General features: G+C 30.1%; 1 protein-coding gene across 4 annotated transcripts in view; it reads left to right on the top strand.

Moving 5' to 3' along the window:
* Positions 1–14,773, top strand: part of LOC100168362 — a 29,603-nt gene extending 14,830 nt beyond the window's left edge. For all 4 annotated transcript variants that reach the window (XM_008187500.3, XM_029485820.1, XM_003246259.4 and 1 more), the window contains 6 exons: positions 3,395–3,569; positions 10,218–10,329; positions 10,449–10,652; positions 11,226–11,294; positions 11,373–11,516; positions 13,237–14,773. In XM_008187500.3, coding sequence (XP_008185722.1) covers positions 3,395–3,569; positions 10,218–10,329; positions 10,449–10,652; positions 11,226–11,294; positions 11,373–11,516; positions 13,237–13,320 — 788 coding nt within the window. In that variant the 3' untranslated portion in view covers positions 13,321–14,773. The remainder of the gene's footprint in view (positions 1–3,394; positions 3,570–10,217; positions 10,330–10,448; positions 10,653–11,225; positions 11,295–11,372; positions 11,517–13,236) is intronic.
* Positions 14,774–16,660: the final 1,887 nt, after the last annotated feature.

Here is a 16,660-nt window from a genome sequence, read left to right on the forward strand (position 1 = left end):
TTTAATACATTCCATTATACAGATACCCACTTGCAATCTACTGTACAGTAGAGCGACATCCACTTACCTGCTTTTTTATAACTTATAATTATTTTTACACATATTATTACATATTAATTTGAGAAAAATTACGACCAAATATTATTTTTACGTAAAATACATATAATTTTGAAAACGACTAATTTATCAAACGACCAATTTCAGACGACCAATTTCATACAACCAATTGACTGTACCCCCTCCCGACTATATTATACGAGTTACCTCCCAAGGAGCAAGAAATAAATGTATTAGTGGTTCCAAATTTTGGATAAAAATATAAACCTATGCAATGTTATAACAATGTGGTATAAAATACTTAAATACTCTTTAATCTTTTCTAACATCTCTAAAAACAGTCTCTGATATTTTTTTCAGTAGTTTTTAAGTACATAGCTTATATCTATAAGTTACACACATACCTACATTTGGTTTTAAGTTACAGGTAGTGTCTTTGTTCGAGGCTTTAAGTGTGACAATTTAGTGTATGATTATTGCTTGTACCTGGACTATCGCGAGTAACCAACGTTCACAGTGTAAAAACTACATACGTATGAATAAAAAAAAAGTTTTGAAAGAAGGTGTTTCATAAGAAAGACTTATAATATAGTCATGAAGTTAGCCCCCACCCCACTTCGGCCGAATCACTTCAAACCAGCGCTAATATTTAGCCAATAAATAGCAAATAATTGCAAATTGGTTTTTACAATTTGAAAATCAAAATTGTAATTTTGGCGATATTTTTTTGCAAATTTGGTCAGCCTTTGTCCGATCCAATCCAAACCAAGGTCAATATTTAGCAAATCAATTTTATTGTACAATGAGTGTTCTCGTTAGGTCAGTAAAAATGCTTAGATTTTCTTCAACAGTATCTTTTCTGATCGAAAAGTGAATATAGTTGATATTTTAAGGGTCAAAAGTAAATATGTTTCTGTAGTTTCAAAAGTGCCATGAAAAACAAAAGAAAAATTAAGGAAAAACGTGAATTTTTATATAGTTTTTGGTGTAACTCTAAAACAGATGACCGTAGTTACATGAAATATTCACTGAATGTTTATATTACCATTTTCTATACACCATAACATTTTCAAAACTTGTTGAGAATCTTCTTTTAAAATTTCTTATGTTACAGCTATGAAAAGAAACACTTATATAAATTTCAAACTGAAAAAAGTACAAAAATTATGTACCTAAATTTAATTTCGTTTTTGATTTTTTATGTGATTCTAAAATAAATTACAGTATATACTAGTTTTTTATATTAGCATTTTCTATACACGATATAATTTTTAACATATTTTGACTTATTTTTAGCTGTTAGATACGGTCATTTTCAGTTTCCATTTTTTTTAGTTTTTTATTTTATAAATATAAATACAATTTTATTTGTTGGTTAAAAATGCTTGAAAATTTAATAGAGGGATACTAATATATTATTTTAAAAACTGATAAAAAATATTAAAAATCCATTAACAATTTTTTTTTTTTTTTTGAGGCTTCGACAACTCTGTTTGTTAGCCTGTGGAACTGTGGGAGAGTGTACTATAGGTTTTGAACACGTGGGTGTTTTTTTGGCAGAATTTTTAAATGGGCACCTGTAGGTATCTGCCATGTCCGACTGCAAGATTTTTTTTTTATAAGCATTTAAAGTTAAAATATTGGCAAAATATGTAATATACACGAAAATGTGCAATTTATTTTGAGTTATAAATTCTTAAAAAATTTTCTTTTTAAATCTAAGATTTGAAGGTGTAATACAAGATTCCTCATAAGTTTGTCTACCTTTATCAAAAAAAAAAATTTCTACAATCAAATCAAATTAAATTTTTATGAGCGTTTGAAGTTTGTATTTTTCCTTGATTTCTCATGTAGCGATTTTGTTATTTTGTTGTAATTCAAAAACGAATTATTGTAGTACCTCGAAAACCTTATATAAATGAGGCTTAATCATTTCAAATAATTTTAACTATTATAATAATTAGTTATTTTTAGTATTTTTATTAAGAGGACGTTAGTACACTATTTGTTTTCTCTCTCTGGCCCACGCGCAACATAGACAAAACGCATTTAAGCAGAATAGTTTTTTCTATTTTTTTTATATCATTTCAATTAATGGTTCAAGTGTAATCGTTATTAATGTTTTATTACTTTTATGAGTCAATTAAATTTATTATTTATATTATTTTTATTAAATATATTTACATATGCATAACTTCTATTTATCTTTTCACTTATTTTATTAATTATTTATTAATAATGTATTTATAGTTTATACTAATTAAAAATTTACAGTTTTCTATTAATCTGTTTTGTGAGGAAATTTAATTTATCATTTTAATTAATTATAATATTTTTCTAATACAAATATTTTTTTAAACATATTTAAGTATAAATATGTAGTCATTTTATTAAGCATACAGTAATTTTAATAATCATTTATAACAGTTTATTTTATTAATTATATTCAAATTATTTACTTATTTACTAAATATTGACCTTGGTTTAGATCGGATCGGACAAAATGGGGCTTACTAAATTTGCCAAAAAAATCACCAAAATTACAATTTTAATATTCATATTCTAAAAAGGAATTTGCAATTAATTTACTAAATATTGGCGCTGGTTTGAAGTGAATCGGCCAAAATGGGGGGCTTACTTCTAGGTCATAGACTTAATCTATATATTCATAAAGAATAATAATAACATAATGATATAGTATGATGGTCTATTATAATTTATAGGGCTTCATCTAAAGATGAAAAACAAAATATACAAAAAAAAAGTTTAATAAGTTTTTTTTTTTTAATTGGTTTTTTTGCAACCCTGTCTGTTCTACAAATCTCAACTATTTATAAACAAACAAAAGTTTCAATTTCTTACACCGTGAATCTCAAGATTGACCTCTTTAAAATGCGAGTGTCGGAAATTCTTTTTTATTGCACATCTTGATCATTACAGGCTTGTATCTATATATTATATAGATGACCAAATATTTATTTATTGACTAATTATTATACTATTTTTTTTTTAATATAAAAAACCTATTAGGTATTTGTAGAAATATATAAAATAAATATACCTAAACCTAAAACTGATATTTTACATTAAACTTTTTTTTACAATAAGGATAATGGGAGGCAATTCGTATATTTTGAGATTCAACGAGTACCTATCCACCGCGTTTTAGTTTTTTGAGCATAGTGTGGGGTGGTTGGTTTTTAAACATGGTTTTCTGAAGAACTTAATACCTTTACGCTAAATACGCCACTGTATATACTTATATATATACTTACCACCAGAATTAAGTATTCTTAATTAACCTTGTTTGTAGTAAATTTTTTCTGCTACTTTTCAGACACTAAAAATTTGCCATCTGAAGATAAAGATAATAATTGTTATCAGCAATTAATGGACATGGAAATGCAAAGTGACCTAGTACTTCATAACGGTCCCTTTGAGTGCGCTGTGTGTTTATGTACATATGATAATAATGGCGTTGTGTTACGTGATTGCTTGCATGTATTTTGTAGGTATGAAAATACGATTTTGTTGTTTACTCTACTTACACAATACAGTTTGTAGGTATATAATACCTATAACTTATACTATCTACATTCTACATACGATATACCCAGGGATGGGCAGTGATATCTATTTTTTACATATTTGATACAAGTTAAATAACCAAGTTACAATTTGTAACTTGTAACCTGTAATCAGTTAGGTACCTACATACATAATTTCGATAATACATGAAGATGTATTTCATTGTAATTTTATATCAAAAACACGGAAGCACCGTAAGTCCGCACGAATATAATTTTTTTGACTGCGCTCCACTCAAGCCATCAAGTATCTTCACATGATAGAAATATCTTGCCCTCCACATTTATCAATAAACCTAAAGTCATATCGGTAGGTAAGTACATTAAGAGGATGTCGGCGCATTGTTTTCTCTCTCTGGCCCATGCGCAACATAGACAAAACGCATTTACGCAAAATCATTTTTTCTATGCGTTTAAGTAATCTTAGAGTAAAGTCACCTATTACAAAAAATATAGAGAATAATATTTTTGAGGGAATGGCATATCGATTTTATATTTTATTATTATTTGACTTTGTATTCGACTTTCAAAATAAATAAAAAATTTTTGTAAATTTAAATGATGTTTAAATTGTTTTGAGACAATATTTAGACAAATCGATATGTCATTCCCTCAAAATGTATTATTCTCTATCTTTTTTGTCATGGTTGACTTTACTCTAAGATTACTTAAACACCATAGAAAAAATGATTTTGCGCAAATGCTTTTGTCTATGTTGCGTGTGAGCCAGAGAGAGAAAACAAATAGTGCGCTGACGGCCTCCTAAATATAGTTGACTTATAATTTGAAAGTATGGAATACACCTACTCATGCAAAATTTGGTGATTCGTTTACATTAACACATCCCAATATTGTGATGTACTAGCTAATTATGCAGACGGATTCTTGTATATGAATAAATTCTGATTATAGAAATTATTGTAAGATAATTATTAGACATCAAAAAACAATTACAGTAGGGTCTCGATAATCCGAACACAGGCTAATCCGAAAGACGCGGTAATCCGAACGAGCTTGAAAATTATCGCATCGCCGGTATTTCCCAATAATAAAATTTGTCGATTACGTTAGAACATCGCACGTGTACGTCGTTTATATATGAGATGTTAGATATGAACGTTGATTACGTTTGTCAGTTGTGTGTCGATTGTGTGTACATAAAGATCGTACGTATTTGGAACATTTATTTGCGTGTTTTTCTTGAAATGGCTCCACGTAAGCATGTTACATTAAAATTACAGGATAAGTTAGAAGTAATAAAGTTAATTAATAAGGGGACCAGCTACAGTGCCATCTCAAGACAATTTGGTATAGGTGTATCTACCATCAGTGATATTAAAAAGAACAAGGAAAAATTAGAGAAGTTTGTCAGTGAAACGGAAAACGGTCCAGGTAAGCGTAAAACGTTAAAACAACCAGAGAATCCAAATGTTGAGAGTGCAGTTTTCATGTGGTTTATTCAACAAAGACGTTTACACGTTCCAGTGAGTGGTGAAATGCTTTGTGAAAAAGCACGATCTTTTCACCGCCAATTCTCAAAAAATAACCATGCTTTTAATGCGTGCAAAGGTTGGTTAGACAACTTTAAAAAGCGTCATGGGATAAGGCGTCTCAAAATTTCCGGTGAAAAACTTTCGAGTAAAGAAGACTCCATCAAACCGTTCCAAGAAGAATTTGAACAACTTGTCATACAAAAAAAATTTAAAGCAGAACAAATTTACAATGCTGACGAATCTGGATTATTTTGGCGAATGTTGCCTGACCACACTTTAGTGTCATCTACAGAAAAGGCCGCTCCCGGTAGAAAAATTATGAAAGAAAGAGTCACTTTTATGCCTTGCGCAAATGCGACGGGCAACCATAAACTTCGTTTACTTGTTGTAGGAAAAGCTCACAAGCCTCGTGCATTTAAATCGGTTACACTTCCTGTGTACTACCGAGGGCAGAAGAATGCGTGGGTTACAAGAGATTTATTTTTAGATTGGTTCAACACTGAATTTGTTCCTAGCGTTCGTCGTCATCTTTCTTCAATTAATTTTCCTATGGAAGCTGTATTGCTATTGGATAACTGCCCAGGTCACCCATCTGTAGAAGAACTTCGTAGTGAAGATGGCAAAATTTTTGCGATGTTTCTTCCACCAAATACAACTGCTCGTATTCAACCAATGGATCAGAATGTTATCCAAAACATAAAATTGAATTACCGAAAAACTTTACTTACGAACATTTTGGAGGACGAAGAAAACGGAAATGACTTGGTGGTAGCTTTGAAAAAAATCAATCTTAAAGATGTTGCTTTTAACTTGGCTAACTGTTGGTTATCTGTCTCGTCACATCTGATAAAAATGTCATGGAAAAACCTTAGTCCACACCTGGTTGCTGTGAACGAAACTACTGAAGTTCAGGAAGGCAGCATTATCTTCACCCCACTTTTAGTCAAGTTGACTCCAAACACAGTCATCTCTGAGGATGAAATTCAACAGTGGGCATCAGGGGGCTGCGATGAAGAGATACAGCACCAAGAAATTTTAACTGATGATGAAATCATTCAGGCAGTGACCAAAGAAGATATTGAGAAGGAAGAAGATGAAGAATTTTTGCCTCCTTCAAAAGTATCTGCTTCAGAAGCCACAAAAGCGTTGACTATGGCCATCGAGTGGGCTGAACAAAACGTTGAAAGCTGCGAAGAAGTAATGTTGCTGAGACGTTTGCGGGACAAGGCATTTAATCACCAAATAGGAGCCAGTGTACAAAAAAAAATAAATCAATATTTTAAATAAGGTTCATATACACATACATATATAATTTGCATATACACATTTATAATTATACATTATTCAATGATTAATACAGATAAAAATAAATTTCATAACTTAAATTACAATAAAATTGTTGTTTTTATTAAGTCATAGGTAATCCGAACAAATCGGTAATCCGAACGACCCCTTTCCCCAATCTCGTTCGGATTATCGAGACCCTACTGTAATTTTGAATTTATGAATAAAAAACTAAAATTTCATAGGTAATGAAAATACAATTTTTAGGTATGAGTTTGTAATATATTTAGTCTCATTTAATTCCTCATGTATGACTTTATTTGTAAATGATTATTTTGTCTAAAAATCTGTTTAACATATGACTTGCATTTTATTTGGTAATATAGACGTATTCTTACTTAAGAATGAATTTTTGGAATGTCTATATTATTTATTAATTTATTATTATTTAAAAAATATCTTTTGCGGAATTATTGTTCCTAAAAAACCTTTAGTTGCGGATTTACGGTGCTATTTTTATTAAATTACAGAGATTCTTGCTCAGTTATAGGGTACTCCCAAAGTAACTTATAGTTAAAGTTACATTTAAATAAATGTTAGGTATAATTCTTTAGAATAAACGATTTATACCTATAATTTTATTATGCAATACTAAGTGAATAATAATAGAAATAAATAGTAATTGAGTCCAAATAAATTAAACGTGTAACAAGTTACTAATTATCTACATACAATTTGAGTAACTTGTAACTTGTATCTGGTTACACTTTAAAAAGTACTTTTTTAATTATTGCTCACCCCTGGATATTACATACCTGCTATCAGTGTTGAGAATTGGCTAGATACGAACTTAGCATATTTCACGTAATCTTGTGAGGTACCTAACTTCTGAAATTATGTAGTTAACATTATCACATTAAAAGTTTTTTTTATGATTTTCAACACCTTAAAAAACAGATAGGTAGTAAGTTATTTTAATACTATGTAAAAAGAAAAGAAATGTTTTGGTTGTTTGTTATTTCGAATAATATTGAAAACAAACTATTAATATTACATTTATTTATTTAGAAATAGCTATATCGCCTATTTCTAAACAAATGTATATGAATTAGTTATTATCCTGGTATTATTGTGGTTATTATCTTATATACGTTTTTTGTTATCTGGTCTCAACACTGCTTATCAATTATGAACGTACCACATAGGCATACTCACGGTTTAAGATGGACGGGCATGAACTTCTACACAGGAACAGACACTACGAACAAAATCATGGACACTAAGTTGCATGGACATCACTGAGGGGGCGAGGGGCCGACCACCCCTCCATAAATCGTGAGATGTTCTGTTTTTGCTAATATATTAATACATTTTATTAATTTTGTTAATTGCTAAAAGCGGTATTCAAGACTAAAATTTTTTTCGCCCAAAGGAATTGACCTGTAGACACTCCTTCTAAGTTTTTACGGGATTCTTACGTCCTCACCTCCAGATCAAAGTATCCAGTCCTGTGTAGTAGTTCATGTATACAGATTAGCCATCACCGGCCCGCCACTCGGTCAGATTGTGTTACGGTTCAGTAGTTCATATTTTCACCAAGTGCTAGTATAGTAGGATTATATTTTACTCACGATGTAGATTATTAACATCGTGATTTTACTATTGGTATATTATATATGAAAGAATTTATGACCATACATTTAATATAAGTAATAAATATATTTATTCAGCTATCATGTCGATCTATATTATTAAGGTAATAAGGAAATTAAAAAACATCCAATCGTCTTCAAAAATGTTTAAATAATCTTCAGGTCCAGCCAATTACCTATACCTACAATATTATAGATACCTTGTGAATGACATCAAAGGCTATAATTAAGTATATGGTATGCACCTTACATAATAAGTAAAATTATTATTTTAATTTATTAAAAATAATATTAGGTAGGTACTAATAAATTATATGTTAATTTTTTTAAATAATAAAATTTATTTTTATTTAATTTTTATCGAAGAAATAGTTCACAATACATTATTGAGGAACAAAAATTATTCAAATTAATATTTATCAGGTTGTTAGTTTCAAATTGTTCTTTTATAACTATTTCTACAATAGCTGCCAGCCAATGAAAATACATTACAATAGCAAACGAAATTAAAATGCAAACTGTTGATACATTTTATTAATTAATGCAATTTGATAAATAATAACAATAAAATATAACAAGCAATAATATAAGAAATCATTTAATAATAATATATAGGCAGTTATGAAACATATTTTAGCTTATTTTTAACCAATTTAGCTATTTTATTCTTCTAACCTAGGAGGTTTGCATATGGACAAACTTGATTTTTTTCATAATATAGAACGTAATTCTTAAGCGTTTGCAAAAGAAAATTTAAAATGAATAGATGGCTTATCAATTAAATATGGACATTTTTTTATGTTGCCAATATTTGTTAACAATTATATCTACACATAATACATTTTGCAATAGAAAGTTCGAAATTACACTTAACAACTTCACTTTAAATTATACTTAAATATGAAACTAATATGAAAAGTAGAAAAATGTAATTAACTCTCGTTGTTAAAAATGATATACCTATCATATTATAATGTAAACTTAAATTACAAAAACCATTAATTTTTTAATAATAATTTAATTACTCGTTTAATTATAATAATAAGAAGATTTTAAGAAAAAAAATTAATTATAGACAATCGAAAATCGCAATGGCAAATGTCAATATTGAATATGTTAATATAACTTACTGCAATTATAACCCTTCATACTACTGAAATTGTGTACTAAGCCCGTAACGTGGTCTGACCGCAGCTATCAATAAAATGTAGGCGACCGATATCTAATGGTTGAAATATAGAAGGTTATTGCATATAATATACCCTTCTCAACAAATATTGATAAAAACAAAAACGGCAGCGTAAATGGAGCCAATAATAATCAAGTATTTATGCGCGGGAATTTTGAACTTGTTTGCTTTTGCCAGCGTATTTTTGATGATAAGAAAAATTGATTTATGTGATATCCCTTTACGCAACTATTTTGTTCCTTATGATAACAATCTGTAGCGTACTAGGAGAAATGTGGTATTTTTATTGTTGTTGTGACTTCGTGTGTACTTCCTCGTAGCCAACATATTGCATGTGTTACTTGAATGAGAGATGGCTGTAAGGAGGAAGATATAACACGGATTTTGAGATAGAAGATGATTATTTATTGAGGCGGAGATGTTAATTATTACAGAGTGAAGAGAGGGTCGGTTGTGCTGCGCTGGTAACGACGGTGTTGTGTCCGGAACCGAATATCGTCGGCAAAACGTTGGACGTGCGGTGTTACTCGTGCGAGCGTTGGTGCCGGTCGTAGTTCGACCAAAAAGGGCGCGGGTGTGTGAACGGACGCGACAGCATTTGACGGCCGTGTCGGGTCGATGTGTTCGTTGGTCGTGTGGCCCGGAGGCTCAAGACTAGGGAATTCGCGTCGCGAGCGGGTGCGTGTGCAGTACGTGTTGGAAGTCGCTAGCAGAGAGATCGAGTTGAGCCCGGCACTCTGCGACGTCCGTGGAGACGCCGTGACATGTCAGACATATCACCAACCTCAGCAGGGGGACCGCAGAGAAGGAATATTGGGGTGATGACTCACCACAAATCCTTGTCTTATGCAATAACCTGTATATTTTAACCATGAGTATACTTACATTTAATTCACGTTAAACTATCATGTCTCCATACTTAATTTACGGAACGTTCAACGATTTTGTTATTCAGGCTTTGTCTGAAAATGACGATCGATCATTCGAAAGCCGAACAAGTTAAATGTCCGTATATAGACGAGCGGTATTCTTGTGCGGGGGTTTTGCAACACCGTGAAATAAAAAAGGTACTGAGTTCCTTTTTAACCTATACTTTTATCAAATTATTTTTTGGTTTCCACACGTCATCAGCTATACATATTAAATTTATATACAATACACATATTATAATATGTTTTTGGCATAGATATTGGATTCGGACGAGGAGTATGAACGATTTTTGCAAAGGTCAGTGGAACGAGCCAGACAATTATTGGCGAAAGAGCAAAATGGCGGATCTTTTCAGTGCAGACGTCCTGACTGTACTGGTTGGTGTTTGATCTACGATAAGAATGATGTCTTGGAATTTAAGTGCCCCGTTTGTGGGACAGTAACGTGTGTTCGGTGTGGGGTAAGTACTGGGTATTTATGAACCAGTCTAATATTCGAATAACCTAAATAAGAGAAATTGTGTGCAATTCACATGTCAACTTATGTAGCTCTAGTCCAAAACTCGTATGATTTTCATTAATATTGGTTTGAAACCAAACCCAAACAATATTATTAACAATTTGTCAAAATAAGAAGTTATTTTCCGAATTAATTATCTTAATTTCTCAATGTATGCTGCTGTGATTCAGTTAATATGTAGCTTCATCGATTAATAATAACACTGATAAGCGTAACAAAATTAAGTATAGGTACATTTAAATTGTTGCATAAATTATTAATTTCTTTTTTATTATTATTATTGCAACACTAAAAAAAAATTATTTAATAGCTAATTATTACTAAATTATCAATTTTATTGATTGAATGGATATTTGAATGTAATAATATTTTTTATTCTATTCGATTTTCTATTCAATGGTATTGATGTGTTATTTAAATGTAGGTAAGAACTTATCATCATTATAATAAAAATATGCTTATAAACCTACAAGTATTTTTAAATTATATTATTTACCTATTTTAATTATTTCAGTCAATTCATGCACAAGGAAAAGGATGTAAAAAGTTCATGGAAAAAAATGACTGCGATGGCACACTGGAGGTAAATCCATTCCAAGTTCCAACCACCTTACTACCCAAAACAAACGCATTTAACTTGTACGATTTGTTTTACTCCCAGAATCTTATAGAACGAGGAGATGCTATGCCATGTCCAGGATGTAGTACAATTCTATCAAAGCAGCAGGGTTGTGATTGGATTAAATGTGCCGTATGTTTCATGGAGATATGCTGGGCAACTAAAGGTCCAAGATGGGGACCTAAAGTAAGTTCAGATAAACATAAAAATAATTGTATTTTTGATGATCATGATAAAAAAGTGGACGACTGGATACTGATCTGCTGTACAGTAGTTTTCGAGCATGTCGTTGTAAATTGTAATGGATGTGTTTTATATTTGAATTCAATAATAAATAATTGTATACGAAGAACAATCCTAAAATGATTTGTCAAACTAGGATATTTTATATTATATTTATATTGTTATAATTAATACGGTAGCTGGTAAGTTGAATTAGTATTAGGTACTTGCATATATACTTTAGAAGTTAGTATTATTCAAGTATCCCACGAACAGTCTTATAAAGTACTTGAGTAAAAGTATTTGAGTAAAAGTATTCAAATACTTTTTAAGTACTCAAATACGTATTCTAAATACATTTGAAAAAAGTACTTGGGCACAGTATTTGAATACTTTTTTGAGAGTATCTGTATTTAAAATCAAATACTATTTTTAAATACTTTTTTCGTCTTACTTTATTTACAGGGACGCTAAAGTTAAATAAAATAATACAAATTTGAAATTGTACAACATTTTTATTTATAGATCTTTCATCGTTGTATTTTGGTATATAATATTGTAATATTTTTAGTGGTCTATAATTTAATTGAATGTATATACTATACAGTCCGTCGATTTCCTAATAAAATTTCACTATTTGAAATACCTTTACTCGAATTGTAGACATTATACACGCAACCCAATGGTTACATTTGTAACCTTTTTAGGCCTTTAGGGCCATTACAATGTCCGGTTAAGTGTCGGTTAGCATTAACCGGACATTGTAAAAACGGCCCCCTTCGACTAAACTATGGATTGTGTACTAGTTAAAACTTAAAAGCATCAAGTATCAATACGCCATTTGTATTGTGCTGATTTCATTATATTTTTAACATTTAAAACTAGATGGTGCTAAAATAAAAAATTAATTCAGTTTACTAATGATTCAATTTATCTATTAAGTCATTAGGCCAGGGTAAAAAGGTAAAACACATTTAAAAAAAAAAAGTATTTGAAAGTATCTGTGAATACTTTTTAAAAGTATTTGTATTTGTACTTAAATACTTTTTTTTCAAGTATTCAGATACGTATTTCAAGTACTTTTGAAAATAAGTATCTGTATCTATACTTGAATACTTTTTAAAAGTATCTTTTACAAGACTGCCCACGAATAATATTTTTAAATTATAACACAAAACTAAAATCCTTCTTCGTTTAAATATTTAATTTCGTCAAACCTTGAACTTCAAAAGAATTTAAAAAAACTGTGTCTTTATTTTAGATTTTTTGGTTACAGTATGAACTACGTACATGGAACCTTTTTAATTATGAAAGTTGAACATTTTATAAATGTTCAACTGGATTATAGTAATATAAGTATTTGGTGAAAATTCCAAAGTTCTACAGTTACTAGTTTTTGAGTTACGCCAAAATGGAAGTTCATAATTAAATGCATATTATGCAGGATTATTTTTTAAATACATTTAAAATTCAAAATTTCAACTGCTTATTAAAATTGTTTGTTTTGATAAAAATATGAAAAAAAAAATAATAAAAGTTGCCATTTCATAACTTAAATTTGATAGCCCTTCCCCTTTAATATAAGGCTAATATTATGAAAAATTCCCTCAAATATTATATATTGTACTTATATTATACAATTGCCTTTAAACTTGGATCATAATATGCAAATAATTTGTTTTAGGGAAAAGGAGATACTACAGCAGGATGTATGTGTGGCATACCAGCCGGAAGAAAATGTCACATTGACTGTAAATATTGCCATTAGGCATTCGATGGATTTAGGTACAATGTTAAAAGTACTTGAAAAGTTCGTTTAAAAAGTTTTAAGCTCACCTCATAAAAAAGGAGCTTCGTGCTGTTCCCTTTTAGGCCAGTAGAAATTAACCTATATTTTTCTTATTTTATATCTAATTTTTTTTTCGAAATATATAAATTAAATATTAAAAACGATTTTTATTTCTTCTAATTTTTAAGTTTTTCATGGAAATTGTTTATGTTAAATCCGTGTGTCTGTGTAGTAGATGGTAGATAGTAGGTAAATGTTATATTTTCAATGCAATAATCAATGATATTTAAGAATGCAATATTATTTTTTTTTAAGTAAATAAATTTAACAAGTAATAAATAATTCTATTAGTGCTTATATAGTTCTGTATTTTCTTTATTTAAGTAAAACAATATTATTATGTTATCATTTACCGGATAGTAATGTGCCAATTTCAATAACTATTGTACCGAAAATATGTATTGTTGTTGAAATAATTAAACAGAAGAATGTTTAAATATGTTTAATGTTTATTCGAAAATCGTTATATGTGTTTTGCAACAGAAATGTATACATAAACATATAATAGTGAAGTGACGTTGCTAACCTTTATGCGTGTTCTGTTATTGTTATCCCGCTCGATGCTCAATGCAATTAGTCAAGTCAATGGTACCTACAGAGCTACGACGAGGTAGACCTCACGACTATAATAAATAAATGATAGTGGTGGTTCTAATCGGACGATTAATGAAATGAAGATATATAATATGTAAAATTGTAATAGTGTTGTTTAATGTATAATAAGACTTTCCTATGGCGGCTACAATGACAATAAAAAATATGACATAATAATAAATTCCTATGGTGGCTATAATGACAATATGATAAAGATACTAATCGAGAAGGTTCGTTACCCCCATAACCAGCTGTATGCCAGGAACATGGTGATCATACACCCACGTTACCGCACCGAACTCTGGTTTTGTAATGGAAATTAAAAACAGGGTGAGCCCGAGCACGTATAACTAATGTTCTGGCACCTGAAGACGAATGCGGAATAATTCACAAACAACAAACAGTCTGCTGCAGCGTTCATCAGATGGCTGCAAAATGATCTGTTGAATGTTGAGAAAACAAACTTTAAACGAAAACTAACAAATATCCAACGTTACGAATTTATGAATTCGAACCACGAGGTTTCTACTAATAGGAAAATATTTCACCGATGACTCATGACAAAATATATAGGTATGTCAACAACTTTGTGATACGCACGAGATCTTTCACCTCTCTTCTACCCGTCATAATCACAGTAAACTGACTTCATGGCTATTTTCAGTGTTGGAATTTTCTGTGAAAAATGCATCAGAATGTTTTCCGAGACAGTGGCGTATTTAGTATTTTTTGTAGGGGGTGGATGACAAGAATTTTAGCTTACAGATTACAATTTCATAATTATAATCTAATAATAGACATGTATTTAAAGAGCCATGGGGGCGGATTTGTCCCCATATCCACCCCCGTAAATACGCCCCTGTTCCGAGAATATACCACCGTAAACTGAAATAAAATGTAATTATTATTTACTTAATTTATTACATTTTATTAATTATTTAATTAGTCATACCTTATTTAAAATCTAAAACCGTTACGAGTAAAATATAAATTTACTATTGAATTAATGGCTGGTGAAAAATTGTTTACAAAAAAAAGTTTTAAGATTATGATTTTATAATTTGTTGTAAAATTATATTTGAAAAAGGGCCCTGTTAGAAGTGGTACGAAGGCATTTTACTCATTAAATAAGATACTTCTAGATCGATCATTGTAAGATATTATGTGTTAAATTTGAATTAAAGGTGGTATATCAGGGGGGGGGGGGGGTAAATGAAATAATACGGACTTGTGACTTAAACCACACGGGTTAATAGTTGTATATGAGGGTATAAAATAGGGGAAAATAATACTTTACAAAAGTTGAAACGACGATAGCAATCAGCGTTTTGAGATGAGGACACTAGGACAGTAAATGGTTGACAGGTGACGAAGGTTTAGCCTCCATGGCTTGTACTCTAGTAGACTTGTGTAACCGGCTCCATGAATCGATAGAGCTAATAAAAGGAGTTATCATTTTTCTCAACTGTACTTAAGTGGGGCTGAATTATAGCATGATTACGCGTGACAGCTAGCGCAAACTGCTGAGCAGCCATATGTGCTTCACAATCTTTCACGTACTTTTAGAAAATCATATTAAAAAGATAAGGGAGTGCAGCGAGCTGCAACATTCTCCTATAGTGTGGTCGACGAAAAGTAGGCCGCGATCGTCACTCGCATATCAGCCGTTTTTCATAAATTCAGGGGTTCTAGGTTTGGGACTTTGGGAGTATTAATATTATTTTATTAAAGCACAGATACGACGGTATTTCATCGAATTTTTTGTTACATTTTCGTTTAAATAAATAAATAAATTATGTTTAGTTTATTGTTATTTCAAAAATTACAATTTACATACATAATATGATAGAATGTGAACAAATTTGTCTCCAAAAGCCGTAGCTTGTGGGGAGACAAGAGTTCAATGCTTCTTAATTTTATTAATTATCCTTAACAACACTATTTACAGATTTAAGTACAGTTAAGCATAATAAACAAAAAAAATAAAGATAAAGATAAATAATAACTGTTATATTTGCGCCAGTTAAGACATACGCGCGGACAACAAAACAACTTACAGGGAGTGTGATCTAATTAAGACTGTTTATTATAATATGAAACGGCTATCGCAGTATCGCGTTATCGTCGATACCGATTACATAATAGTATAGATATTAATTAGGTAGCATACATAACATTATTCCTCCTTAAATATAATAATAATAATCTAATAACATTTTATAATTCAATTACTTTTGCTTTCACATTCTTATTATACTGAAACAACATATTATAAATGTACACATAATAATTACATAATAATATAATAAATAATAATAATAAACACAACAATAATAACTAATACATTATTTTTTTTTTTTTTTTTATTCACTCTGATGTATTCCTTCGCTCAACATACTAGATTTTAATTTATTTATATGCACCATTTTCACACTTCCATTCATCATCACTAAATACCTACATCCACTCAGTACTTTCATAATTTTACCTGGTAACCAATTTTGACCTTTTGCTTGTGGGTTTTTTACTAACACTTTTTCATTAATTTCAATATTTTTCGATTTTCCAACTGAGTGCTCTGAAATAATATTCCCCCCTATTTTCGGTTTTAATACTGTTAATTGTGTTTTCGGCTTAAAATTTAACATAATTTCTGCTGGACAAC

Source organism: Acyrthosiphon pisum, chromosome X (assembly GCF_005508785.2).
Source record: "Acyrthosiphon pisum isolate AL4f chromosome X, pea_aphid_22Mar2018_4r6ur, whole genome shotgun sequence".
In the NCBI taxonomy this organism is placed as follows: domain Eukaryota; kingdom Metazoa; phylum Arthropoda; class Insecta; order Hemiptera; family Aphididae; genus Acyrthosiphon; species Acyrthosiphon pisum.